Source organism: Condylura cristata, unplaced genomic scaffold (assembly GCF_000260355.1).
Source record: "Condylura cristata isolate star-nosed mole 26May11 unplaced genomic scaffold, ConCri1.0 scaffold00008, whole genome shotgun sequence".
Taxonomy (NCBI): Eukaryota; Metazoa; Chordata; class Mammalia; order Eulipotyphla; family Talpidae; genus Condylura; species Condylura cristata.
In genome coordinates, this window is record NW_004567109.1 from 3,339,909 (window position 1) to 3,366,710 (window position 26,802).

At 55.7% G+C, this 26,802-nt stretch overlaps 1 protein-coding gene across 1 annotated transcript in view; it reads right to left on the reverse strand.

Moving 5' to 3' along the window:
• Positions 1-1,897: 1,897 nt before the first annotated feature.
• The window catches only part of MTOR (mechanistic target of rapamycin (serine/threonine kinase)), an 88,950-nt gene continuing 64,045 nt past the window's right edge, over positions 1,898-26,802 (reverse strand). The window contains exons 33-58 of the mRNA XM_004678509.2: positions 26,649-26,726; positions 26,340-26,447; positions 23,889-24,014; positions 23,678-23,809; positions 19,866-19,981; positions 19,079-19,196; positions 17,553-17,795; positions 16,916-17,016; positions 16,229-16,325; positions 15,880-15,978; positions 15,474-15,596; positions 15,175-15,357; positions 14,682-14,816; positions 14,069-14,243; positions 12,474-12,609; positions 11,871-12,018; positions 11,329-11,451; positions 10,272-10,354; positions 9,324-9,396; positions 8,792-8,866; positions 8,303-8,438; positions 7,888-7,953; positions 4,429-4,509; positions 4,083-4,163; positions 3,375-3,480; positions 1,898-2,738 (exon numbers count right to left, since the gene is read on the reverse strand). Of these exons, the coding sequence (XP_004678566.1) occupies positions 2,723-2,738; positions 3,375-3,480; positions 4,083-4,163; positions 4,429-4,509; positions 7,888-7,953; positions 8,303-8,438; positions 8,792-8,866; positions 9,324-9,396; positions 10,272-10,354; positions 11,329-11,451; positions 11,871-12,018; positions 12,474-12,609; positions 14,069-14,243; positions 14,682-14,816; positions 15,175-15,357; positions 15,474-15,596; positions 15,880-15,978; positions 16,229-16,325; positions 16,916-17,016; positions 17,553-17,795; positions 19,079-19,196; positions 19,866-19,981; positions 23,678-23,809; positions 23,889-24,014; positions 26,340-26,447; positions 26,649-26,726 (2,958 nt within the window). The 3' untranslated portion in view covers positions 1,898-2,722. The remainder of the gene's footprint in view (positions 2,739-3,374; positions 3,481-4,082; positions 4,164-4,428; positions 4,510-7,887; positions 7,954-8,302; positions 8,439-8,791; positions 8,867-9,323; positions 9,397-10,271; positions 10,355-11,328; positions 11,452-11,870; positions 12,019-12,473; positions 12,610-14,068; positions 14,244-14,681; positions 14,817-15,174; positions 15,358-15,473; positions 15,597-15,879; positions 15,979-16,228; positions 16,326-16,915; positions 17,017-17,552; positions 17,796-19,078; positions 19,197-19,865; positions 19,982-23,677; positions 23,810-23,888; positions 24,015-26,339; positions 26,448-26,648; positions 26,727-26,802) is intronic.

Here is a 26,802-nt window from a genome sequence, read left to right on the forward strand (position 1 = left end):
AGTGTCTTGTGCCAACGCGACGTGCGCGCGGCGCGCATGTGCAAAGGGCCCTAGCGACGGCCCGCCGGGAGGGGCCCGGAACTGTCAGGAGAGTGATTCGGCTGTCAGTCCGAGCCGCCCACTGGGAACTTGGCATTTCCCTTAGCCACAGGTTGTCGCACACTTGTGATTTAGGCTGGGCCGGGAGCATATCTCCGTCCTCTTACTTAAAGCCCGCCCTGGCTCCACCAATCCGCTGGATCCGGCTCCAGCAGTTTCTCCTGCCTCTGGCTGGGTCCCTCCCCCACTTTTGTTTTGAAGATTTATTTATGCACACAGAACTGGGGTACAGGCCAGAGGGGCAGAGGTGATGAGAAGATTCGCCAGAGACAGAGTAGGGGGCAGAACAGGCAGATCGACGAAGTACACTGCTGAGGGGAGCAGCGGGCGGGTCAGGAGAGGTCTGCTGTGCTCTGTGGGTCACTCCCTGGCCGGGGGTCGAACTCTGTGGCGAGCTTCCTAATGCTGTGCTTTAATGAGTTGTGCCACCAGGGAGGGCCTGGCTTGGTCCTTTTCTTTGCTACATCTCATTTATCAGATTGCACTGATGCTGACAGCTCCCACAACTAAAAAGGAAAAAACCACCCTGGTTCCCACACCCTCTTCCAGGCACTCTCACACCTTTATGGGTAAACTGGAAAAAGCATTGTGAACGATATACCAAAAGGCGTCCGGAAAGGGACCCCTCGGGCTCTGAGCAGCAGACAGGAGGGCAAGGCCATAACAAAGATCTAAGTCTGAAGCAACTATGCAAAGCTGGGTAGCACAAGGTAAAGTCAGTCTTCACCCACGCTGCGGGCGAAGGACCCGGATGAAGGCAACAGAACAAACAGGTGCCCAGCCTTTGACTCTACTGTGCTTTCTTTCGAAGAGCCCAACTCCTGCATTGCTTTGCTGGGCAAAGGTGCAAGACAACTTAGAACTAGAGCAGCCCCTACCATAACACGTCTGATGTCAGCTACACACTTCTTTGTACAAACTCAAACTTGTGTGTTGGAACAGTTTTCTGTTGGAAGCCTCACTTTGATTAGCTAAAGTGCTCTAACTACGGAGACTTCCGGCTAACAATGGCTAAGGACTGCGGGAGGACTTGCCCCGGTGCTCTCCAGTCCTACACGTCCTCTCCGCCTACACCCGGTGGGAAAAACAAATGCCCACAAATGTTATGGAGGGGGGCTCTGTCAGGCAGCTTGGGGGGATTTGCAGATTTGGTGGCGCCTCTCCTGACATTAAGGGTGGTGTACCCCTAGTCCTGCTACCTGAAGCAAAAGTCTCAGTGATAGTATTCACTAGGTAATGAAAGTGAGAAGACTGAGAGGCTGGTGGCAAAGGGGCCCCTGCCCACTGCTGCTCTGCCCACCCCCAACAGGCATTTGAGAAGAAAACAAGGCAGAAACAGAATCAGTTTCCGCTGGCATATGTTAGTTTCCAGACAGGATAAGTAAGTATACTTTGTACTCATTATCTCTGGTAGACATGATTTGCCTGTGAGAGAGCCAAGAAGTTAGGAGATAAAATATTTTGTCCACAGGAAATGCCAGTTTGGAGGGAGGCTCCAGGCTTCGACAGTGATTCCTGGTGATGGGGCACAGTGGGCGGGGCTGAGCTGCAGGGGCCCCACAGCAGTTTTCTTCCACCTGCCTGGAGGGTCTGGGGTTTTAGTGCACAGGTAGAGGCTGGCAGTGGGTGGGCAGTGGCCGAGGCGATCCTGCCACCTTTGGGCTGTGAACACGAAGGGCACACCACACCTCTGCTGGCTGTTTTGTGCGGTACTGAATGCTTAACAGATGTCCAAGAAGTAATGAATTCTTTCACAAACTAATAATTATGAATAAAAATCTATATGCTTATACATTTTTAAAATTCTGCTATCATTTATTGGCACAAAATTTATTCCGATACAACATGGTGTCTCGACATGGCCACACTTGGGACTTACCGCGCTGAGCATTTCTTTTGCTCAGTCCCCCCGTGGACGAGATCATCCCTCTGTGGCAGCGCCTCCGTGCCACACGTCTATCTGCCACGCGTCAGGCCTCACTGAAGACACGGGGGCACCATGGCGGAAGGCCACCCTCCTGCACCGTGACGCCATCGCGTGTGCCCAGAATGCCGCACGTTGTGGCCTCAAGGCCGAAGACGACTTTCACCCATTTTGGCCCATCTGCAAATGCTGCTGTGTCTGTGGACCAGTGAGGTAACAGGGTGGGTGAGCGTGATGGAGTCGCTTCTCCCACATCCTTACAGTCCAGACGCCAGCACGCCTCTCCCACCATCTGAGGCTTCCGGGCTGTGCCAGTGGCTGGGTCTGTGCTGAGAAGAGCAACTGGCTCCTCTTCTGTCAGCAAACGCTTATGTGAGTTCTCTTGTGAGTTAAGTCAAAACCCGTATTTCTAAAGTTACATGTCTTCTGTTCCCCAAAATCAATGGCTTGATTTAGGCATTATTACGGCGTTCACTGTCCTGGGAACGAAATCAAGCCTGTGTTTCTGACAATGTCTTCTTCAACAGCAGCTAGGATGTTGGTTTGAACCAACTTTTAATATGCAGTAGTTTTTTTCATTTACATTTCAAAATATTTAACAAAGTGGAGAGCTCTTTGACCAAGCTTTCAGTTTAGTGGAAGCATAAACCAAAGTACAAAACTTGAAGAGAAACGCTGTGGGCACGTCTGGGCCTCCGGTTACCAGAAAGGACACCTAACAAGACAGAGAAGGGGAATATTTCAGTAATTTGGGCATCTTCAAAGCTTTATGAAGATAAACTGAAAACGGAAAGACAGCGGCTGGCCAGTCAGTGCGGCCTCTGAGTGCCCCTGCTACTTGTGCGGGGCATGCTCATCATATCCGTGCAGCGTGGGCGGCCGCGGTCCCAGAAGGACACTTCTCATGCCCTCTCACAGCTTCTACCTTTGGGCATGCCTTGGGCAACTAATCAAAGTGGACCCACACTGGTCCTGAAGCCGCAATCCAGGGCCATGACTGTCTTCTCATCTCCTCCGTCACTGCTCTGGCTTCCTCCCCTTGCCTTTCCTGCGCCTCTGAGTTGACAGGGGAAATTCCTCTCCTCTCCTCCCCCAGAAGGGCATCGTCCCTGCTCTTTCAAACCTTTTTAAAATATAATTTTAGTTTATCTGTGTTTGCCCTATGAACAGGCATCAAATGAAAAAATTTTCTGCTTTCTAGAACAAAGAACACTCGAGTGAAAACATACTTTCAGAAAGATTTGAAATGATGAATACGGACCACCCCAAATGTCCTGCAGCCCTGTAATGGGGCCCAGGGTGGCGGGGCCCTGACTGCTGCGTCAGCAGGGCCCTGGGCACAGCCGCTTACCAGCCAATGTAGCACTGGCACAGGTTCTCGTGGGATGTGGCTTGCTTGATGAGCAGCTCAACTTGTGTGGGGACATCCAGAGTTTCATCGTGAGAGAAGTCCCGACCTAGGGTGGGAGAGACGAAGCATTTAAGCTGCACCTGTTGACCCAGGGCCCTCTTCCCAGCTTAAATCTTCACAGCCCAGAGCAGCTCCCCCTCACGCCTAACGCTGCACGCTAGCTGCCACTTCGGAGTCCGTTCTCCCACAGGGCAGCATGTGAGATGCACATGGACCCTGGGCACTGCCTGCTCAGGCTTCCTGGAAACCGACCGTTTCCAGCTCCAAGAGAGCCATGTCGAGGCCCTCCCAGTTGTCCAACCGCTCCACCCTCAGCAGCCCTCCCCTCAGACTTTGGGCTTTGACGCTGGTGGTGGCAGGCAGCTCCAGTTCGATCCCTGGCCAGGGAGTGAGTGACCCACACGGTGAGGCAGGCAGACCTCTCCTGTCTCCCGCTGCTCCCCTCAGCAGTGGATTTCAGCCAATCCACCTGTTCTGCTCCCCTCCCCACTCTCTTTCAAGAATCCTCTCATCCCCTACCCCTCTGGCCTGTAGTCCAGTTCTTGTATGCATAGATCTTTAAAAAAAAAAAAAAAAAAAAAAAGAAGGAAAGTCTCCCAGATGCTCAGATGTTGAGTTCCTTTTGACCACACACATATACATACTCACCAGTGAGCTTATCTCGAACCCTGTTAATAATCTGAATAGCTTTCTTATTTAGGGCCTCAGGCTTCACCAAACCGTCTCCAACTGAAATACACAACAGGAAAAATGACAGTAGAAACTGCTACAGGGCCACAGGTTCAGTGGCTGCCACTGTGTCTCTCCAGGGTTCGCTTTGCGAGTACTGAGCAAGACTGCTCTATGTCACCTCTGAAGACAATGAAGAGCTCACGCAACTTTGCTGCTCAATGATGGTTTTGTTAACTCATCTTACTACCCGCTCATGATACCACCCAGCTGTGACTTTCTTAATGAGCTAGTCATTGGTGCAATTCCTCAGAGTTGAACTTACTGAAAGAATGAATAGATTCTGGCACTGTGGTCCCCGTTTTCTTATGGGCTGGTTCCCCAAGTTCCACACCATCCAAAATTTCTGGGAAGAAGGAAAATTCAAATCAGTCAGCAGAACCTCCAACACTGTGAAGTCCCCGCCCCAGACCCTGGCTGACTGCTGACGTACTACGTCCCCTTAGTCACTGCCCCTCCCATCCCCCAAAGCCGCCTTCTTCACGGACTTAAGAGATGTTAAATCTGCAAAGCCATTTTCAAATGTGAGTAACTATCCCTACTATTACTGGAGAAAATGGTGCCATTAGAAATGAAGCACAGAATTTCACTGGCGCAAATAGCACCAATAAAAGGTTCCAACACAGAGAACAGGAGCGCGTCAGGGACCTGGCAACAAAGTGCGTGTGCTGAGACAAAAAATTTGACATGAGCAAAGGAAGCAGGTTTTGAGGCTCACGGACACCTGTTTTTTCTTGGAAGAACCTATCTATCAGGGCTCCCTGGTGGCGCACTGAGTTAGAGCATAGCACTACGAGGCTAGCCTCAGCTGTTTCTGCGTGAGTTCGAACCCCAGCCCTGGAGGTGACCCACAGGGCGCAGCAGACCTCTCCTGTCTCACACGCTGTTCCCCTTAGCAGTGGATTTCATTGATCTGCCTGTTCTGCTCCCCACTCTGTCTCTGGTGAATCCTCTCACCACCCCTACACCTTTGGACTGTACCCCAGCTCTGTATGCATACATGAACACATCTTGAAGAAAAAAAAAAATTATACATCAACTTGGGCAGAAAAAATCCTCAGGCCTTAGGGTCACTCTCCAGCATCCAGACTGAGAATTATAAAGATTTAACACTGTAGGTCTTAAAATGACCCCCTGGACATTAACTGTTAAGTCCCATAAAACTATGGGGCTGTGCTGTGGCGCTACTGGCGTGGCTGGGCTAACCCCTGCACCTGCCAGGCAGCTTGAGGGAGTCACCCCATAATGTGGCTCAGGGATTTGACCCGAGAGTTAAGCCAGTAAGTTTCACGTATTTTGGACGAGCCCATCATCTCCACAAGGAACCCTAGAGCCCGTGCAATCCTGTGTCCAGGGGAGAGTCCATGCATGTTCACAGGTGAAACTAAAACCTAGGCCCCAACTCCCCGCTAAAACAGCCTTTTACTTATCCAGATCATTCCACCTAGTAAGGCTCAATTTAAATTCCACCAACCCCAGAACTCAGAAGCTGCTGCTTCTGAAATCCGACAGCCTCTCTACTCCAAATCAAGCTGACACCCCACAGTGCTCTGCTCTCCCGCTAGTCCACCTATATTTTGATTAATTCTTTTTTTACAAAAACTATTTATGCATGCAGTAACTGGGATACAGGCCAGAGGTGTGGGAGGATGAGAGGATTCACCAGAGACAGAGTGGGGAGCAGAACAGGGAGACTGACTGAAACACACTGCTGAGGGGAGCAGCAGGGAGACAGGAGAGGTCTGCTGTACCATGTGGGTCACTTCCCTGGTGGGGAATTGAGCTCGTGCTGCAGTGGCTGTGGACAGCTTCATAGTGCTGCACTTTAACCTGTTGCGCCACCAGGGAGGGCCCTGTATTTTGGTCAATTCCTAATACCATCTCAGTAGCTCACATTTTTGTTTTGTAGCCCTAAATTACGTTATATGGCTCAGCTAAGCAACTATGGGGTTTTTTGAAAAGTCATGATGCATCTTTGCTTGAAAAACAGAAAAAATATGTCATGACTTTTGACACAAGCTATGCAACTTCTATCGACTGACAAATTCTGGATAGAAAAGGAAAAGCTTGGAAGAATCACAATTTCCACTGCTAAGTTATGTTAGGACCTCCTTTTTTTTTTTTTTGTATAATCATAATATCAAAATATTCTGAGCAACCTTTAGTTTACAACTGGATTGCCTTTAGCCTCATAAAGCGGCTGTCTGGCCCAGGCAAGCTGCCCCAGTGCGGGAAATTCCTGTCTCCTGAGACAAAAGGCAAGCCCTGGAGAGTAAGACCCCAGGGCATAAAAACTCCTGGGAAACTTCCTTGGTTTCTTTAAATAAAAGGTAAATCTCAGATAAGACTTCTAGGGCATAAGGACTCAGACAATTTTTAACCTTGTTTACACAGGTGTTGTTTGATACACAACTGTACAACTTTCCCTTAATTTATTCCTTTTTAAAACAAGCACTAACTACTCTCTGCTAGCCTTAAATTAGCCATTAGCTTTTCTTTAGACAGTCACTGATAACACTGCTAACACAATTTATTACTTCCCTAAGACCCCTAACAAGCTCATCCTTTCCCGGACTCCTCTTCCCTTGAGTTGTAGCTAAACATCTGTTATATATGGCAATTATCACCAAAATGTATAATTTAGTATACCATAAAGTGTTAAGAAAAAATGCTTTGTTCCCCTTGTCCTTGAGAACGTTTATGACAATTTATGGCGATCTCTCATTAACTTACCCTATGCATTATTGCAATTAACCACTTGCTACACAGTATAAATAAAGACCTGCTGAGGGAATGGGCAGGAAGCCTTGTACCCAACTCCCGCCCGCGTTCTTCCTCGCGCCCGCTCCCCTCTCCCCTTTTGGAATCTCTGCTCACGACGCCTTCCCACCTTAGGGCCTGCCTGTCTCCCTTCCTGACACCTCAATAGTTGGGGCTGGTCCCCAAGAGACTTTTCTGACAACCCCATAAGCTGCAAATGCAGCAAATGTTTTATAGCTATTTGTAGAGAATATTTATTTTCCATATTCCAACAGCATTTCCCACAGGGTGAACTATGTATGAAAAACGGGTGCTCAGGGGTAGGCAGACAAGGGGAAGGTGACGCAAGGTGGAAGAGTTTCACCAAGACCTGAGCGTGCCTCAGGTAGAAGCCCCGACCTGGCTCCTGGAGCAGCGTCGCCTGCTGGCCGTGTATGGCCTGCGCTCCTGGAAGCCACGTCTCCTGTGGCTTCGCAGCTCCTCAGGCTCACGAGCAGCTGCTGCTCTCCCCTACTATTCCGAGCTACTATTCCCCTACTATCTCCCCTACTATTCACAACGTCCTAGGAGCAGTAAGGTGATGTAGCTAACGATCACCCATGTAGACACCAAAGGCTGGCAAATAATCAGACATTCTTTCAATCGTGTTTTAATAGCTAAAGATCAGGTAGTCTGATACTTCCTGAACTCCAGGTACCCAGGCCATCCTGAGAGGCATTACATAAAAAGCTATCAGTGCTCAGCAGATGTTTCTAGACTATGTTTTTAAAGTGAAACAAACAATTTCCTGTAGGTGTATTTTAGCAGTGACAGCGTCTGCTAAGTCTCCAGAAACAGGTTTCCTTCCTCCCATTCAGCACCCAACCGCTGCACTTCAGGCCCCGGACAGCAACAGCAAAGCCCTCCCCATTCTAGACACACTGGACCGGGGACAGAGCCCGCACCCTCCCACCGGAGCACCCACCTACGGACTGGCCGGCGGAGTAGGAATCTGTCCTTGTTCGCGATCGCTTGTTGCCTTTGGTGTTTGCTAGGGAAAGAAGCCGAGGGAGATTACACAGTGCTTCAAACTGTGACTTGAAAGGAACTCGGTTGATGTGACACTTTCTTGCAATGAGAGATATTTTCCCAACACTTGTAGCCCGCCAAGGGGTGAGACCACTCAGGAGCAAGTGGGCGATGTCCTGTGGGTACCCAACCCCCAGGGATGTGCTAATTAATAAAAAAACCTGACATTCATTTCTAGGCACCAGAGCTGCTGTGTGAAAATGCGGCAGCTCAGCACAGCAGCCCGGGCTCCAGGCTCGAAGGGGAACAGTCAGTGTCCCAGACAGCCCCACGGTGGGGCCACTCTGCTCCAAGCACTCGCTAGCACTCACTGTCCATCAGCCTCCAGTTCAGCAGGGGGTCGTAGACAAAGGCTTCCAGCACGGCCATGACACTGTCTTTGTGTTCCCGAAGCACTTCCATGACGGTGTGGCACGTGATTCTGTAGTTGCCATCCAGACCGGTCACCTGCAGAAGGGCCGGAGAGGAGTCACCAACACTGGCCTTGCGGCCTCGCCCCTGACGGTACGTCAGAGGACGGTACGTCAGAGGCGCCAGCCCGCTCAGGGCGCAGACACCGCTCCCTGCTGCGGTATCAGGCCTCTGACACCTTGGAAGCGAGGGGTGAGGTCAGAGGTGTGACTCAGGTAAAGGCCTGACAAGTGACAGATTTTTCAAAGCCTGACCATTTCCAATAGAATGAAAACCGCCCAGAACTATGGGCCCTCAGGGAATCAGGATCTGATAAGCAAGTCTGTCCTCACCACGGCTGGGACTGTGCTGCCCCACCCTACAGCAGCTCGTTCCCAGCCTTCACTCACCTCCATGGCATTGGTCAACATTCTTGTCAGTCTAAACGGAATCTTCTCTGGGAACTTCTCTCTGGTCATAGCAACCTGCAGGCAACGAGGGGAGAAAGGCCACGTCCTGCTGGCGTGTTTCTGTTAGCCAAAGCCGGGGACGGGGGCTTCCTCTGCAAACACACCCTGCTTCCCCTCAGCGCAGAGACCAAGTGCTTGACTTGAGACAGGTGCTCGGACGTGTCACGGGGATTTGAAAGACGACTGAAAAAGGGAGAGGCGGGGAGAGAGAGAAGCGGGAGAAAGAAAAGGGGCCCTGGGCACCACCCCTGGGTCTGAGCAGCAGGGTCTGTGGGGGACGAGGAGCCTCCACTCAGGGCCCGGGGGGCTCGCGTCTAAGCGTGGTATGGAAGGCGTGGATTTTGCCTCACACTCCGCCTTTCTGCTCCGTGGTGGGAGACGCAGGGGTGAGGCTAGTGCTCAGCAGGCAGAGGGGAGAGGAAAGAGGGGTGCGGAGGCGAGCGCTCTGTGTGGCGTCGGAGGCAGAGCTCACCTCGAAGCAGTCCCCAAAGTCGATGTGCAGGATCTTCCCGCTCAGCCGGTCCAGCATCAGGTTGGATGGGTGCCTTTGAGACGCAGGAGCGAGACGGCGGCGGTCAAGCACGCAGCCCAATACACCACAAGCCCTCGGGCTGGCCCCACCCCAGCTGTCAGTCAGGTTCTGTGGATGCAGCTATGTTTGTTGTGTGGCAGCAGCTCTGTGTCAGAGATTACACGGCCAGCAGAGCCTTAAGTATGAGTTACCTGGCCCTTTACGGAAAAGGTTTGCTGACCGCTGCTCTAGGCCTGAGAGGAGGATTTACTGTGTGAATCACAGTTGCCCTAAGAACCAATTCAGTCCCGAGACCCCTGGCACCTCGGGTGCTCTGGCCGCCACTGGCGCCCCCACGGTGCTGTCTCCCTGAGGCCCAGCCACAGCAGGCACATCAGTGGCTTCTGTCAACAGAGGTTGCGCTTATTTGTGGGCTGAAGTGATTTTACTCTCAAATCATGGCACAAGACATGGTCCTGGGAGAGGAAGAGCAGCCACCGGAGAGCCTGTCTTTTTTCAGAGTTCCAAATGCATCGATTTTCGTACATCCGTAAGCTACCTCTTCAGTCAGTATGTTGAGACGACATTTAATATGCAGAACAACAGGAGGTTCGACTTTGTTTTCAGTTATGGAAACAGAGTGATCTACCCCTGCATGGTGGTGTCTGAGAAACCTTTATCAGATCAATCAGACCGAGTATTTTAAACCAAGCCACCGGGAAAGGTGTACCCCGAACTATGGCCGCCTTCTCTTTGGCTTGGTTCTGCCCTTGGAAAGGGGGGCCAGACGGAAGCCTCCAAGAGGCCTAAATGCACAAAATACAAGTATTTACCACAAGGTCATAACCCTCACTGGAAACCAAAATGGGAACTATCCTAGCGATGGCGAGCAAGACTAAATTCACTCACCTGTCACCCAGGCCCAAAATATACCCAACCATGGACATGACCGCTAAAGAGCGGGTGTAATTGGTCCTTCGGTCAAACCACACCTGCAACGACAGGGCGTGAGCGTGAGCTGACACTCTGGAAACCAGCCGCTGACATCACTGTATCCCAACCGGCTGTTTCACCCCCCAATACCCTCTGGGATGCACAACAGAGTAAGATCTCATTCGGCTGCAGAAACTAAAAGCCCACGTGGAGGAAGGGCACTGAAGATGAGCAGAGCTCAAGAGGGGAAGGCTGAGGATCTGGAAACGCCCACTGCAGACTGAAAAGACGGAATACCCCCCCGAAGGAAATACACTTCACACAATTCCATAAACTTAGTGGCACTTTCTCTTGGGGCCCTTGACAAAATGATCCCCAAATCTGTTAGGAGCAGCTGTAGACGAGACAGTCTGACATCAGCCAAGATACAAAAAGAGCCAATGGGAGGAGGCAACTGAGGGCTCGTGGCGGGAAGCGGGCAGGAAGGACAGCGGAAGGAAACAGAAGCCCGAGGGCGTGAGAGGGGGCAGAAAGGGTGCCTCTGACAGCAGGGCGGGCGCTTTGGCAAACACTGCGGTAATGGCTAATCACCTTAAAACATAACATCTATGCCCCACTTAAGCCCCAAAATGAGTTCAGGATTTAACTATAAAACGAGCCTTATAATTAACACAGGGATACATGTGTAAAAAGGTACATAAGCTTGAGGTAGAAAAATCAAAGGTGAAAAAATTTAAATCTGGTAACTTATAACTTTAAAAAGATGTCTGTATCAAAAACAAGAGAAACTACAACTTCTAAAACAAAATACACCATTAAAATGTACAAAACCACACCAACAGCAAGTTTACGGTGCGCCAGAGAAAGCCCGAACCTCGTCGACACAGAGCCTGGCGCCGGCGCAGGACGCTCACCCCGACCTCGGCCACGGGGGTCTGGCCTCCCTCCGCAGCGATCAGGAGGGAGCCAGGCACGGCAAGCAGGGCCACCCCAACCCCCGAGGGCAAGCGCGCCCGCCCCGGCCCGGCCCTACCTCAGAGCTGGGGCTTTTCAGCCACAGCAGCTTGGCCAGGTCGTCCCCTGCCGTGTTGTTGACGGCGTGCTCGAACACCTCCACCTTCTGCATCAGGGTGAGGTGGTCGTAGTCCGGCGCCATCTGCAAGGCACCAACCAGCTCAGGACCAGCCAGAGCGGGCTCTCAGTTCACCAGCACAGCCAAGGGGCATAAGAGTGAGGCATAGGACCATGGAGCGGCCGCTCGACCGCAGTCCCATGCCGGGGCTCAACCTTAGGCCTCAGGTCAGTTCAGGCCCAGCCCGGTGAACGAGGGTTCCGCTGGAGGATGAGTGATCCCCTCGTAACCTGCACATCTGCAAAACGCCGCTCCCCATGACGCAGGGACGATAAAGCTCCACTTCTGGGTTTTCTGCTTCTCAGGTCACCTGCCCTAGGGCGCACATCTCTAGCGACTTCCCAGTGACAAGCACACACAGAAAGGGTGTGTACAAAGTAACCCCGTGAGCAGGGCGTGCGTCCCGAGTCAGGAAGGGCGGGCCGGGCAGCCCCACGACTCACCCGCAACATGATGCGGTGCTCAATGTTGAGAAGAATCTTCTTCTTCTCCCTGTAGTCCCGGATGAGGGCGTGCAGTGTGTCGCAGTGGGGGACCCAGCCAATGAGGCCCGAGTTGGTGGACAGCGGGATGACGGCGTACCTCTGGATGCTGAGCAGGGGCAGCAGGTCAGCAGGCGGCAGGCCGAGCTCGCGCCAGCCGGCGTCACGGTCCTCCCTGCGAGGGTCGCTGCACGGGCAAAGCATCTCGGCCTGCCGAACTAGCTCCTGCTTTGTGAGGATGGCCCCTGGCATCTGCAGGCCTACGCAGCCAACGTGAACAGAGAGGGGCGCGCAGCAGCGAGGAGCAGGTGCTTGGCTGGGCTGAGACCCCACAACCACACGCAATCTGCGGCATCTCCAGCCTGGAGGCCGCTTGGGATCCTCAGAGGCTTAAAGGCACCCCAATGTGACAGCTACAGCAGCCCCAGAACCCCTTCCGCGGGTGCCCCGAGGCTACAGAGAGCTCCAGATGCACAATTCTCGGACTCACTGCACAGAGGGTGCAGCTGCAAGGCGGGAGGGCCCGAGGGCACCCAGGGCACGCCGCTCGCGCCACCCTGGTACCTGAGGTTTTTCCGAAGAGATGTGGGGTCGTTGGCCAGGAGCGTGTTCACCAGGCCGAAGAGCTGCATCACGCGCTCGTCCTGCCGCAGGTCCTCGTGGCCCTTCAGGAGGAAAACGAACTCGTGCCCGTTGCTGCCTGCAAGGGACAGTGGGGGCGGTCAGTGCGGGCCTGCAGGCTCGGGCTGCTGCCGTCAGACCACCTCTGCTTCAGGAGATCCAGGTCTCCTCTCCTCACTCAGCCACACCCCCTGCAAGGAGAAAAACACTGCTGGGCAGAGATGGGGAGAGCGAGCGCGACTGACGGCCCCTCAGTGAGATGCTGCTCAAATTCAGAATTAAACAGATGAGAAAGGAATGTGTAGGGCAAGTGAGGTGGTCAGGCGGAGAGGCAAAAGCCACAAGCGGCGGCACACAGGGCAGCAGTGTACCCACAAGGAGGGCCACTCTGAGGCGAGGCCACCAGGCAACCTGAGACCGAGGACAGAGCGGCCAGAGAAGAGTGTGGACTCGCACACACTCCCGGGCCTCCCGGCCCCGCTGCCCGGCTGAGCCTGCCTCCGGGCACGCCAGCCTCCGGCCTGTCGCCGGCGTCCCAGGGAGCACTGCAGGCCTACAAAGTCTCTCAGGCCCGGCACTCTGCTTTCCGCCCGCCCAGGGCGACGGGGCCTGTGCCACTGAACGAGACTCATGGGGGGGGGGGTCCTCGTGCGCATCCCCTACCCCGTCGTCCTGCTGGCCTGAGGAGCCTGAACTCTAGACACGGCATCACTGGGTGCCCCACGCAGGGTCACTGGGAGGTGGGCAGAGGGCAGGACGTGGGCGAGTCGGGGCATTTACCCCGGCAACCAGCCAGCGCAGTTCCAGAGGCTGGCCCCGAGTCTGGGCCCTGGCCTTTCTGGTGCAGAGGGTGGGGTGAGTCGCAGCCTCTCTGCCAGCCCCTATCTCCCACAGGTCTGGAAGGAGCTTCTTCCTTAAGGCCTCTTCCACTGTGCAGCCAAGGGCCTCCTGACACGTTAGGGGTTGGAAGACGCCAGCCCGTGGGGACAGCGCCAGGGGCCTCCATGAATTGGGCTGGTGAATTTGAACATTAAAAATAAAATAGTTGCAAAGATTTTTTAGAAAATCCACAACACATCAACGAGCCTCGCTAAAGGCGGCGCCTCATGGCACTGGCAGGGGTCAGCCCCTTTCCCGGCAGGGCCCCACTCCACCTCCTCTTGGTGTGCGCCCGCAGAGGGCAGTGCTGGCACAAGAGGATTCAGAGGCAGAAACCCCTCCTTTGGGGTAGCTGGTCAGGGCTCGCAGCCGCACCCCCGCCTACACAGCCAGCTCTCCACTCCGCAGGCCTGGGTGACCCCTCGCTGGTCCTGTGCAAGACCTTAGGCTTCACTTAAGTGAGCAAACCACATGAGCGAGCCTGGAGCCCCGGTGGGGTAAAAGGGGAAGTCACGTGGCCGCCACTCCTCTCTGAGTAAACACGGGCGGGCACGCGCACGCTCAGCAGTGTGACAAGCAGCCGCCACCTGAGGGGCGACGGGCTCGGCTGGGGCGGCAGGTGTGGGAAGCAGGCGGCAGGAGCCCACCATGGTCCTTACCCATGAGCGTCAATTTCCGGGGCCTCTGCTTAGACGTGATGACTTGCAGGGACGGTGCTATGGACTGAATGCGGATGATCGGCTGGTTGGGGTCATACGTTCCTGGCACGGCCAACTCCAGGTCTCGGCACATCAGAAGCTTGGGGGAGACGTACTGGAGCTCCAGGGACGTGAGCTGCGAATGATGCCAAGGAGTTCAGTTTTCTGCTTTGTCCTTTAAGGATTAATTAATTTTATTTATTCATATAAGAGTGGGGTGGCGGGGGGGGAGGGGAGGATTCACCAGAGACAGAGTAGGGAGCAGAACAGGCAGATGGAGGGAGCAGCGGGGAGACAGGAAAGGTCTGCTGCGCCATGTGGGTCCCTCCCTGGCCGGGGATCGAATTCATATTGCAGTGGCTGGTGATAGCTTGAGAGCCATGAGACTAACTCCTGCACCAGGGAGGCCATGGAATTTACAGTTAACTCATGTTTTTTGCTAAGGTCTCCTGACACCTTGTCCCAGAGACTGCGGGTGCCAGTGCAAACAGGGCTCTGGGGCAGCTGTACACGCACAGCTCACAGCCAGGAAGGGCTGTGAGGACGCTGGCCGGATGGCACCTGGAGGTCCCACCTGAGGCAGCTGCTTCGAGATTCGTCTGAACACATGGTAGTAGAGGTCCCAGGCCTGGGTGAGGTCCTTGACGTTCCCCGACTTCATGTACTTCCTGCACCACTCCTGGGCCTCCATTAAGTCCCGACCGTATGCCTGAGGGAGACAGCAGGGAAAACCGCACGTGGGCAAGGCATGACTAAGCCGCAAGGCAGACCAACGAGCGACACGGCGCGCCCTGGGGGCAGACAGCAGGCCTGGGCCCCAGAAGCCCTCAGCTCCCAGGCTGCAGTGCCAGCCTCAGGTGAGCTGTGGAGTAAAGCGGAGAAGGGAGGAGGCCGCTTGTGCGTCTCCAGTTGGTCTCAGGAGGGGTTGCGTGCTGTCATGACTAAGTTCTGGTGTCTCGGAGCCTGTGACCCCCGTGGGAGTGTATTTTATTCAAGTCAGGAGAGAAGTGGAGGGAAAGGAGTGTGACGAAGGCCCGGGGTCACGTCACTGGCTTTTTATCCTGTACCTGGTTAAAGGACGTCTCCTTCAGCGTCTGGGGCCCGCGCTCCATCATGGCGTGCAGGGGCTCCAGCACCTCAAACATGCCCTTCACGTTCCTCTCCCCAAAGTACAAACGTGACGCTTCTTCCAGGCCTTCGTGCCACATCTCGTGCCAGAGGATGGCCACTCGGATCAGCTCCTCACTCACCTGGACGAAGCGGGAGGAGAGGCAGGAGGAACGGTCAGCCCAAGGCCAGGGGTGGGGGGCGCAGCACTGACGTGGGCAGGAGAGCGCCCGCCCCGGCTCGGGCGCGGCGGACGCACCATCATGGCCTGCTGCACCAGGGTGTTACTGTGCTCACACATGTTCTTCAGAATCTTGTTGGCTGCGTTGTGGCGGGCAGTGGTGGTGGACTTCGAAGCCACGGTCAGGGGGTAGATGAGGGCCTGAAGCGAACAGAGGGGACACTCGCAAACGTGTGTGGAAGGAGTCTGACGCCGACTTCACAGAGGATGAGAAAAGGGGGAGCAGGAACGGGTCCTCACTAGGGTCGCCCGGGAAGGGCTACTCAGTGTGGGGCGCTTTCTTCAGGAGGGCCCCGGGCTGACGTGGCCGGCAGCCAGCCCGCCCACCCTCTCCTCGGCCTGCACCGCCTGGCGCAGCTCTAGGGAGGCTGACCACCACGCCGCAGCGAGTGGTCCGCGAGAAGGTGCCAGGGCCCCCACACACCTGCGGGTGGTAGCGCCCGATGTCCGTGAGCAGCTGGTGAATGAGGCGTCCCACCAAGGGCCTGGGCGTGTCGATTCTCGCGATGAGCTGCGGTATGACCTGGCGTTCAAGAAGACACAGCTTGTGGCACAAGACATGGACACAGCCCCTTTGTCCTGGGCAGTGGTCAGGGCTGGTAGCCTGTTTTGGAACACGCTGGGCTCTGAAATGAGTCATTTTCTTCAGTTCTCAAAAAAAAAAAAAAAAAAACTAAAGGAAAATGTGGAGTCTTGGCCTCGGGAGCCACCCCTGCCTCGCAGCACACAAGGCCTGCCAGCGCGCCCTGCCCCCCGTGACCAGGCAGCCTCACCTGCAGCCACGTGTCGATCTGGATGGCTTTCACCCCTTCCACTAAGGCTTCGTTTACATCCGGCCAGTGGCCATAATCAAACCACAAGGTGAGGACTCTGGAAGAGGAAAACGAGAGGCACAGGAGGTTCAGCCCCAGCCTCTGTGCTTCAATTTTAAGGATCCTGAGAAAAGCTGGAAGCCCGGTCTGGTGACCCCTCGGGGAAGGGCGGCTGGTCATGGCCGAGGCACTCATCTAAGCAGGAGCTCAGCCCAGAAGGACGATGCATTTCACTGTGGAGCGAGGAGACGGCTCGCCGTGTGCGAGCGTGGCCAGCGTGGGCAGCCCACAGACAGTCGCCTGTGAACGAGGCTGTGGTGAGTCCTGGCACTCAGCGGGCGAGAGGCGCTAGCTGAGGAGGCGGCGGCCCTGGTCATCTGGGCCTCGGACGGCTGCAGGGTGCTGTCCATTAGGCTCCCCAAAGCTGCCTCTAAAGGCTGGAGGGGCCTCAGCAGCACTGCCAGAGACAGACCCCCCCCCGTGACAAGCCACACAGTGCACACCCCACTATCAGCTGCGCAGACTTCGCCCGCTGTTGGGGCCTTCTCCGCGGTTGTGCCTGGATGGACTCCCGCAGTGGGGAGCATGGGGGACCGTACACGTCACTACTGTGTTCCGCCGCTGACACGGCCATCCCTTCGCTGATACCTGAGTGTGTCCTGGAGGTTGTTGCCCCGTGACAAGGAGATAGAACGGAAGAAGCCCTGGACGGCGGGGACGGTGTACATCAACAGGGTTTTGGACAAATCCTGTTGGAATAAACGTGAGTTAGTGACACGCTTGCCTCTTTTCTCACCTGTAAAATGGGTTTAGCAGCAAACCCATGCGCCTACCTAGACGAGCGCTTATTAGGACCAAATCAGGGCACTGGTATCTGGCACAGATAAGTGCTCAGTAGAAGGCCACCGTGCCCCCTGCACGGGGTATTGGCTGGCAGCAAGAGGTGGCGGCGTGAACATGCTCCTGCCCAGGCCTGCCAGCTGCCCTGGCACAGGCTGCCCGGACAGCCGTGGAGGAAATGGGCGGGAGGGGGAGGCCAGGACCCCGGAGCTGCAAGAGCACGGCCGCCCCCGCACAGGCGCGGGGTTCAGGGCAGTGAGCTCATCCGCGGGCCAGCGCAACAAGGAGCTCATTGCTCAGCTGGGGCTGTCAGCCGTCTGGCACTACCATGCCCAGGAAGTGCTGTCTCAACAGCCGGCGGCTGAGGGCAACATTCCCGCCGGCCTACTCCGTGCCCCGGGGCCTGCCGCCTCGGGGTCCGTCTGCATTGAGAGGCAGGAGGTACCTCAGTGACCTTCTTCTGCAGAGGAGAGGGGGTGGGGCTGTTCTCGGCGCTCTCGGCCTCACTCTCGCTGTTGCTGCCCTCGGTGCTGGTGGCCGTGGCCGTGGCGGCTGTGGCTGCGGCGGCGGCGTTGGTGATGTTGGCCCCGCTGGCATGCCGCAGCTTCTTCTTCTCGTCGCGTGCCTGGTTCTGGTGTTTGTAGTGCAGCACCGCTTCGAAGTTCATCACCGCCCACGCGTGCCAGGCCTGGGTCGGGGAGAAACGAGGGAGCCCCGACTGTGGTCACCGGCAGGAGGAGACTCGGCCTCGGGGGCTGAGCCGAGGCGCGGCCAAAGCTGAGACGGGCGCAGTGCCCGCACTCAGCCTCGGAGAGCTGGCGCCGCCAGACGCTCCGGTCCCGGGGCTCCTCTGCGCGGGGGCACTGACGAGGCGCTGTGTGAGAGCGCAGGGAGTGGGCACGAGGAGAGCGGGGCGGCCTGAGTGTGGCGGGGGCTCACCCACAGCCCTGAAGGCGGGCAGAGCGTGACTGGGCGGCACGAGAGGACACGGCTCGGGAAGGGGACTGGGAAAGCACCAGAGAGGAGGGATTTGGGGGGCTGGGCAGCAGCATGAGGCTAGGCACGGGAGACGACTGGCTCACGCTGCGCTAGGTGGAACAGGAAGTGGGGGCACGGTTAGCCCAGGAGGGTGGGGGCCCGAGGGCAAAGGGGCAGGCCTGTGGGGCCGCGAAGGCCCATTTCATCCGCGAGGAAGCGCTCTGCAGGTTTTCAAAAGTTACCCTGACAGCAGCTTATGAAGTCGTGTAAGAGTGAAGAGGTCCAGGGCAAGGGCTCCCAGGCGGAGCTGGTGGGGAGGGAGGGGGAGGGAGGGAGGGAGCAGCTGCAGCGAAGCGTCGGGAGGAGCGATTCACTCTGAGCTCTGAGCCTGTGGTCTTCAGATGTCTTCGCATCTGAGCTGGCCCCGGAGGACTAATTCACAAAGTCTTAGCAAGCTAAAGAGATACTGGCCGGAAACCAGGGACATCCGCTGTACAAAGCAGCCATTACCGGAGGCCCCTCAGAAACGATGTAAAAAGTGAGAACGTGTGTTCTCGCCAAAGTTGTACAGTTCCAGGAATCCCTCCTCTACCAGTCACATCTTTTATCTTACTGAAAAGTTTCCTATGATAAAACAGGATGTTACTCAGAGCTTTCCAAGAAAAACAGAAAGTTAAGTGCTAAGATGAGGAAGGCAGGGTGGAAGCGGGAGGGTGACCAGGAAGGAGCAGATGAGCCCAGGGAACACGCAGTTCCAGCGATCGACCCCGTGTCCGCTGCGCGGGCCACGGCCACGAGGGGTACCAGTGTCCCAGACACTCTTCAGGTCGGACTCGCTCAACCCTGTCAACGAACTGCAAGTGTCCTCTGGCTGGAGGCCCCGCTGGATTCACGGGTGCAGACCAGCGCCCCGGGCCTGCGGCACACACCAGCAGGCAGGAGCCGCCCAGGCTGCGGGGTGCCGGTCCACTGCCCCCCCCAACCGCCAGCTACCTTGTACCAGCTGCGGTCGTGCTCGGTGGCGGCACTGTAGTACTGCAGGACCTTGGGGATGGTGCTCTCGTTGATGCCCTGGAGGTTCAGCTGCCACTCCCCAAGTTTCAGAAAACATCTGAAAAGAGAGGACAAGCCCCCACGTCGCTCCTTCCTTGAAATAAAGCGAAGAACTATGTTTGGGGAGCCCTAAAGCCTCCCTGATATTTACTCTTGCTCTTAGGAAGCAACAAGACAGAGCTAGCAGAAGCCTGAATCACATGGCAGAAAGAGGGGGGCTTTGGGGGTACACCAGTCAGGTCCTCCTCTTCTTGATCGATCTTTCGAGGTCAGCATAAGCCAGACACCTGGGTAGCGGGGTCTACACTGCACGCCATTTTGGGGGTGACAGCTGCTGACTGAGAGCCGCTGGACTGCTCCCCCGCCTCTCCCTCCTCAGGCCGTGCTGACAGTCACAGCAGCCAACCAGGCTGCCGCTCTGCCGGGACTGCTACACGCGGCGTGCAGCCCGCTCCATCCTCACGCCGCCCCGCCGCCCCGGGGTGGCAGCCTTGCTTCTTTTTGTGCGCTGGGCTGGCGAGGCCCTCTGAGGCCCGTACCTAAAGTCACACATCAAGCTGGCGGCAGCTCTGGCCCTCGACCCCAGGACGCCAACCCTGACGGCGGGGGCGGGCAGCACCCGGCCTCTGCGCGGCCAAGCGGCTGCTGAGCTCCGGGAAGTGAGCGGCGAGGCTGTGGGGCAGCTCGAGGACGGGGCAAGGCCGGCGGGGGCGGCAAGGGGGCTCACCGGGCCATGAGCTTGTGCAGCTCCTGCTTGTGCTGCTGGTCCTCGGTGGCGATGGCGTGCTGGGCCTGCTGCTGCACGGTCTGGACGAAGTGCTGCATGTGCTGGAAGGCGTCGATCTGCCGGAGAAAGGCACGGAGCCACTGGGCCTGCGGCCTGGCCTTGCGCAAGAGCCGCTCACCGACAGGCATGCGCGTCAGGCCCTCCCCAAACCCCCGAGTGCAGGCTGGGGACCCTGGAGGCCAGAGGACCGGGGCATGGTACTGGGTGATAACTGGCATTGTTAAGGTGATTCATAATTTTTTTGACGGAAGTTTTAGCTCTTCTTTTGCCAACTGCAATTATCAGTTTAATGGGCCCAGGAAAAGCTACTTGTCTGGTTACCACAACCATCTGTATGAAGCAATCGGGAACAACTGCTTACTTCACATCGACATATTGCCCTGGGGGAATTTCTGCTTCTGGGGAATTGTCTCAGGCGAGTGGGGCTTTATTTATTTACTTTAAAAGTTTTATTTGTTTATGCACACTAGAACTGGGGTGTAGGCCTGAAGTGTGGGGGTGAGAGGATTCAACAGAGACAGAGTAGGGAGCAGAGCAGGCAGACTGACTGAAACCCACTGCTGAGAGGAGCCGTGTGGGGACAGGAGAGGGCTGCTGCGCCCTGCGGGTCACCCCCTGGTGGGGATGGGACCCAGGAGACGCTGGCGGAAGTGCTGCGCCGTAACCCCGAGGCCCTGAGGGAGGCCTTGGCTACCCCAGTGCAGCAAAAAACAGAGTGTTAAAAACCTGGTGGAATCCTCAGAACCCAAATAAGAACGCAGCAATGGGGGAAGGCCCTCACGCATCCAAGTGGAAGAGGAGAGGACACCAGCTGGACAGATCTCTGGTGGAAGAGGGCAGCTTAGGAGTGAAATCTTCAGAGCCGCCTCCAGCACTAGGCCTATTTACATTACGGGGTTCAGACAGAGCGTGGGGGTGCAGAACAGACAGCTCGGCTTGCGAACACGCAGGTGTGGAGCCAGAGGCCTGAGAACAAGTATAGGCCACCTGTATAAGCCCCCAAGTCTGGGCACCCCTTGATGCAGGGGGCCGTGCTGTACCTAAAGGATGTTGAGGTGACGACAGAACGTACCATCATCAAAAGCTCAAACGAAAACTAACGTGACACACAAGCCCACGGATAGAGAGGGGAGTGGTATGTTGGAGAATGTGGAAAAGGTCATGAGTTCTTTGCTGCAGAAGACGACGAGGGGACTATCAACCCTTCCTGTGAATCTGAACGGTCTGCTCAGAGTACGTCATGCAAGATTTTTTTTTTTTAAATGGGAACAGGCCAGTGATGATGGTCTTCAAGGAACATAAAACCCGCTGGATTGGGCACCAGGACCCACCAGACTTGTAAACATAAGGAATTAACTGGCATCCAGGCGAGGCTTAGCGCAGAGCTGGAGTGATGGGACAATTTATCAGGCGGCTAAGCCATGCATGAGGACAGGGAAGCCACCCAGAGGGCCAATAGCTGACAAGACACCTGTCCCCGCACACGGCTGCCTCCAGAGCCCATCGTTCAGTCCTGGCTTTGAGAGATGACCTGCGTCAGCACCCACACCTGGGAAGCGACAGTGTTCCTTTAGTTTTTCTTCCATGAGCGCTACACTGACCAGACTTAGCCTGACCAAAGACAAAAAGATGGACTGGGGGGTGGCAGACAGATACACCCACAGCCCTGAGGGGACAGGGAGCTGCACTGAGCACCCACGGAACAGCGAGGGCCTCAGGCCGCACTCCGGAGCCACAGGCTCCGTGTCACCGACAGCCAGTTTACACTCTTCGGGAGGCGCACGGGGCACAGCACCAAAACTAAACTGCCAAAGCTGGGAAGCGCGTCAGTGCTGCAAACGTCAGCGCGGAGCGTGTGAGGTTACAGGCGCGGATCCCCGGGGCTGGGGGGACGACGAGCTGCAGGTGCTGCAGTAAAATGCCTTATTTTCTCCATCCCCAGGAAGGAAGCGGGGTAGTGATTTTTCCTCCCCGACTGCTCACTCTAGGGAGGGCTTGACTCAGGCCCAGAGTTTAAGTTGCTCATGGTGTCGCTCTGGCCCCCCGGTTGGTCTTGAGGCAGGAGTGGCACTCAGCTCAGGGACGTTTCTCAGAAGGGCCGGTCTGTTCTACATTCCGTGAAGTGATTTGTCTAGGGAAACCCTGTGCTCACACCCCCTGCCTGAGGTCTTCCTGCCTGGGGCTCGCCTTTGCCCCGTGCTTTCAGCTGCCTGCTACGAGCGAGGCAGCAGCGGCCAGTGGCAGGAAGCAGAGCTTGGAGAGCGAGGGGCCGGTCGACAGCACAGCTACTGTTGAGTGACCGGCTTCTCTGGGGACTCCTGAGCTCTTCAGCTGAGGTGGCATCTCTGCCCTGGTCTTAAAGGCTGATTTATTTATACCTGTAAGAGATGAGGAATAGGCCAGAGGTACGGGGGTGAGAGAATCACCCGAGACAGAGTGGGGGAGCAGAACAGGCAGATCCACTGAAATCCACTGCTGAGGGGGCAGCGGGGAGACAGGAGAGCTCTGCTGTGCCCCGTGGGTCACTCCCTGGCTGGGTACTAAACTCGGGCTGCAGTGGCTGCCGATAGCCTGATAGTACTGAGACTTTAAGCCCTACACCACCAGGGAAGCCCCCAACTACTGAGTCTGAAAAAGGTTTCTACATTTTTAATGCCTATGGTTTCCCACCAGAATCTGGGCTTCTAAGGAAGAGCCGTGTTTGGTGAAAGAAGCCATTCCTTGGTTGAGATTAGCTAAAAGCCTGCCTTCCGTAAGACTATCAAAGACTTGAGAGACTCAAAGGCAGGGAACCAGACTATTTTCAGATCCAGCACTTTCTGTCTTTCTCGTTCTCCTGGAGGAAGATCAGGCTCTGAATCAACTGCCCTGGCCTGGGAGGATCATAGGCTGAAACAGAACAAAACACAACAAAAGAAAACCCTACATCTGCACACTTGGGAACGAAACGCCTGCCATGACTACCAAGGTGAAGCCTCACGAGGGCTGGGGTTGCTGACCCCACGCGGGCAGCGTCCTCCATCCTGGTCAGCCACCAACATGGCTGCGTTCCAGACCAGAACACCCGGTGTCCCGGGCAACTGGTGCAGTTACCTACTCACGGGCCGTGGCGAGAGGCCCCCCAGGTGGGGGCTGGGAACCCCACCTCTGTGCGGTGATGAGCACGCTGGGGACCCAAGGCTGGTGCTGAATGACGCTGCCCCAGGCCTACTCAGTGCTAATCAGCACCGCCTCCAGGGAGGCTGCTCAAAAAAATAGAACAGCGTTCCCCCCATTTCCCAAAGACGCGTCTGAGCATAAAGTGACAGGAAGTCTGCAGCGGCTTTGAGATGACTTTCCCTACAGATGTCAGCACGACACCTGGCGAGGTAGCTTTTAAATCCCAACTGATGATAGGAAAGGAGACGAGAAGTCCAAAAAAGTCAAAGTGGTCTTGTGAAGTTGTAGCCTGAGTTTTCACAATAAGCTCTTTTAACATTTTGGACTGAACAGCCCTTGTCTTAGGGGGCAGAAATTGTGCCTTTTCTGCTGCTAGTAAGATGCCTATGACGAGACTCAGTGGGATTATCACCAGTACACGGGGCTTGGGGGGCGGGCCTGTGAACATCACTGATCCTCTTTCTGAAATCAGGCCCCGCGACTGCCTCCCGGGGGCAAACTCCCGACGCAAGGTCTGGACGCTCTGCGCGCTGGGCCAGCGGCGGCAGGGGAGACGCTTTCTGAGAGGGGAGCAACCGCTGGCGGGAACAGACCTTGCGTGCACTCTTCCACATGTTCTTCATGTAGGCGTAGGTCACCTGGGGGTGGACGGTCGGCAGTGGGTGGTCAAGTTGCCGAGACGGATCAACGCCCAGCAGCAACACTAAAGTTTTATGCGCAAGAGCCTTATAAATGAGAGAAGTGGGAGTTATTAACAGCTGACCGGGAAAGGGCTGCCCTGCCCAGCCCCGGTGAGTGCCTCACCAGCCGGCCGCTCTTGCCGCACAGGCTTGCATACTTGAGCCAGGTCCTCATGTCTTCATGAGGGCTGACCACAAGGGACCGCACCATGAGGATTTTCTGCCAGTCTTCCACAATCCGCTGGCAGCCCTGGAACATTCCAAAGAGAAGGTCAGATACGGCCCCTGCTGGATCTTAACCCCAGTGAGAACAGCAAAACCTGCCCTGAGCCAGAAAAGATGCATTTGTATGATCACAGCGTTCTCAGGTGACAGCAGCGTGAATGCAACACCTCTTGGAATTTCTCAAAATCTGAGAAGCAGGCGCGTGTGGACTCTGGGGAGTAAGTCTTGGCTTTGTCAAGACTGTGACCGGACAGTGACTTACTCAACTGAGACTGACCTGTGAAGTGGGACAAAACCAGGACTCACTGCACAGGGCCACAGGAGGGGTGAATGAACTACTTCCATTTACTTTCTGGATTGTAATCATTCATTTCTACCTATAATGTTTTGCTGCAGTCTCTCTGGTTAAAGATGACTATCACTGACAGAAATCACATTTAAAATGTAACACTCAAAATGCAAAATAATTAGTGTAAAAGAGTTTAAATCACTACATTTTCAAATGATGTTACTGTTAGTTTATACTTCTGAAGTTATAAAAGTCTAAACCTAGACTAATTCCACTGGCCTTGTTTAGATCCTTCCCTCTTTCTTTTTTTTTGTCTTAGATCAAAAACTGCATGTAGATGAGGAAGTGTTTCGTTCACACAGAAGTCAGACTCCAAGACCAAGCACCAGGGCAGATGCGTTTCTGAGGTCTGTCACTCACAGGTAAATTCCATGAAACCAAGAGCCTCCCTCCAAGAAGGCAAGTCTGGAAATCTAGCGACAACAGCTGTGGGCTCTGAAATGTGAGGATGCAGACTGGGCCTGAAGAAAGAACTGAAGGCGAGGAAAACACTAACGCCAGCAGGGCCGGCCTCTAGGCCGCTCCAGGACACGGCTGGGCCTCGAACGCCCAGGCAGTTCCCGAGTGTTCTGACTGCAGGCCATCTGCTCCCGCCAAGAGTCTACCACCAAGTTAATGCTTTATTTTCAGGCCTTGACCCTGTCTTTCCATCCCATCAAGTGTGGCAACAGGGATTTGGAAAGTTAGAAAAACAGAAGAAAGGTACACCGAGTGACTGCTCACCACCACTAGTCTCTCCCAGATGCTCAAGTGATTTGTTCCCGTGTCAGTCAAAAGCACCTTAGACGAAGGCTCAGGTGATGACAGCATCTTGGACACAGTCGAGGGAACGTGGGGATCCCCTCCCCGTCCAGGATGCACTCACCCCACCTTGCACGTCTCTATCTGCGTGAGGTCTCCCTTGCTAGGGTGGCAGGACTCAGAAACTCCGCACCCCACAACAGGCCCTCAAAACTGGGTGTGCACAAGTGCTTTGCTGAATTCTTTTCCGGTGCCCACAGACCATTTTCCATCACAACATCCGCCGGGCGCTCCACAGTCGCTAATAAACATGTGGCAGCACTGCTTGTGCCGCTCCTCAGCCCAATGGCCGCACGCACGGCGGCCCGGGCCGCGACCCCACCCTCTGCAGTGGGATGTGGCTGAAGCTTCCTGGACGGGAATGCAGCGTGGAGCGCAAAGGCTCTGTCACAGCCTATGACAAATCTGGAGGGCAAAGCTGGCTGGGTCGGAGACGGAATTTGGAACTGTGGATTCCAAAGGCGTGCATCGGGCCAGAGGGCAACAGTCACAATGGAGGAGACAGGTGGCCTCTGGAGGGGACAGGCGCCTTCGCCTTTGCCGACAGCATCCCCTCCTCCTACTCAAGGAATGGGAGCACCGTCCTTTCCAAGAACACTTAAGAATGTCGACTCCCAGATGTGCAACATCTCATGCTAAAGTGATCAGACTACATGGAAACACCAATGGGACTGGGGAGTTTCTCTAAGAGGAGGTTTCAGCGGAAAACAATCTGAGTGGCAGCCAGGGGACCACGACAACAGGACAATGGCCTGACACAGTGTGGATGGCGGGCACTGGGGAGCAACACTGGGCAGGCCCCAGGGAGCGGGGCGCAGGCGCCAGGAGGGCCTGGGGGGGGTGTCGGGGGGCCACAGCTGGCATCAACCAGGGAGGCAGAAAAGGCGTGGGGCTGGATCCGTCCCCCGAGGGTTAGACTTCTGTGGTGTAGGCAGTCCAGGTCATTCTACTTTGCAGTAAGGTTGCAAACCACTGAGCTTGAGGTTTCAATTCTTAAGTGGTTATCACAGGTTATTGCTTTTAAGGGTGCTTTCTTTTGTTCCTAGCGAAGGGTAAGAGGCTGTAAACTGGTCAGGCCTTTCAGCTAAGGGCCTAGGAACGCAGCCTGGCTTCTGCGCCTTCCTGTGCAGGCAGGAGGCGCAGGCTGGAGCAAGCAGTGGGGGGAGGGTGGAAGCGTTACTAGGGCTCCCACAGGCTCACCTGCAGCCTCTCCCACCAGATCTGGCGGATGATCTCGCGCCGCTCAGGAACCAGCTTGTACTGGATCACCTCCTCCAGCTCGGAGAGCATATGGCAAGAAACCATGGCCTGACAGAGTCAAAGCACAGCCCAACTTAGTACCGCACGAGCAATCTAACAGTCAGAATTCATTTCAAGCCCGCCTTCTGGTAAGCAGCTACTGCAGAGAGCACACAGGCGTGTCCCGGCAGCCCATGCGTGCTCGGTAGCCCACTCCAAAAAAAGAACCGGGCAGGCCTCTCTGAGCACGTGCAGGGAGCCGACACTCACCCCGTAGGCCCGGCTGTAGCTCTCGCCTGCCATCGCGGTTAGCTCAGCATCCAGCAGGTCCCTGGCTTTGTCGATGCACTAGGAGAGAAAGAAGGAATCCCTAGAACTGAGCTGTGGGCTTGGGACTCGGCGGCGCTTCTGTCTCAGGCTCCCA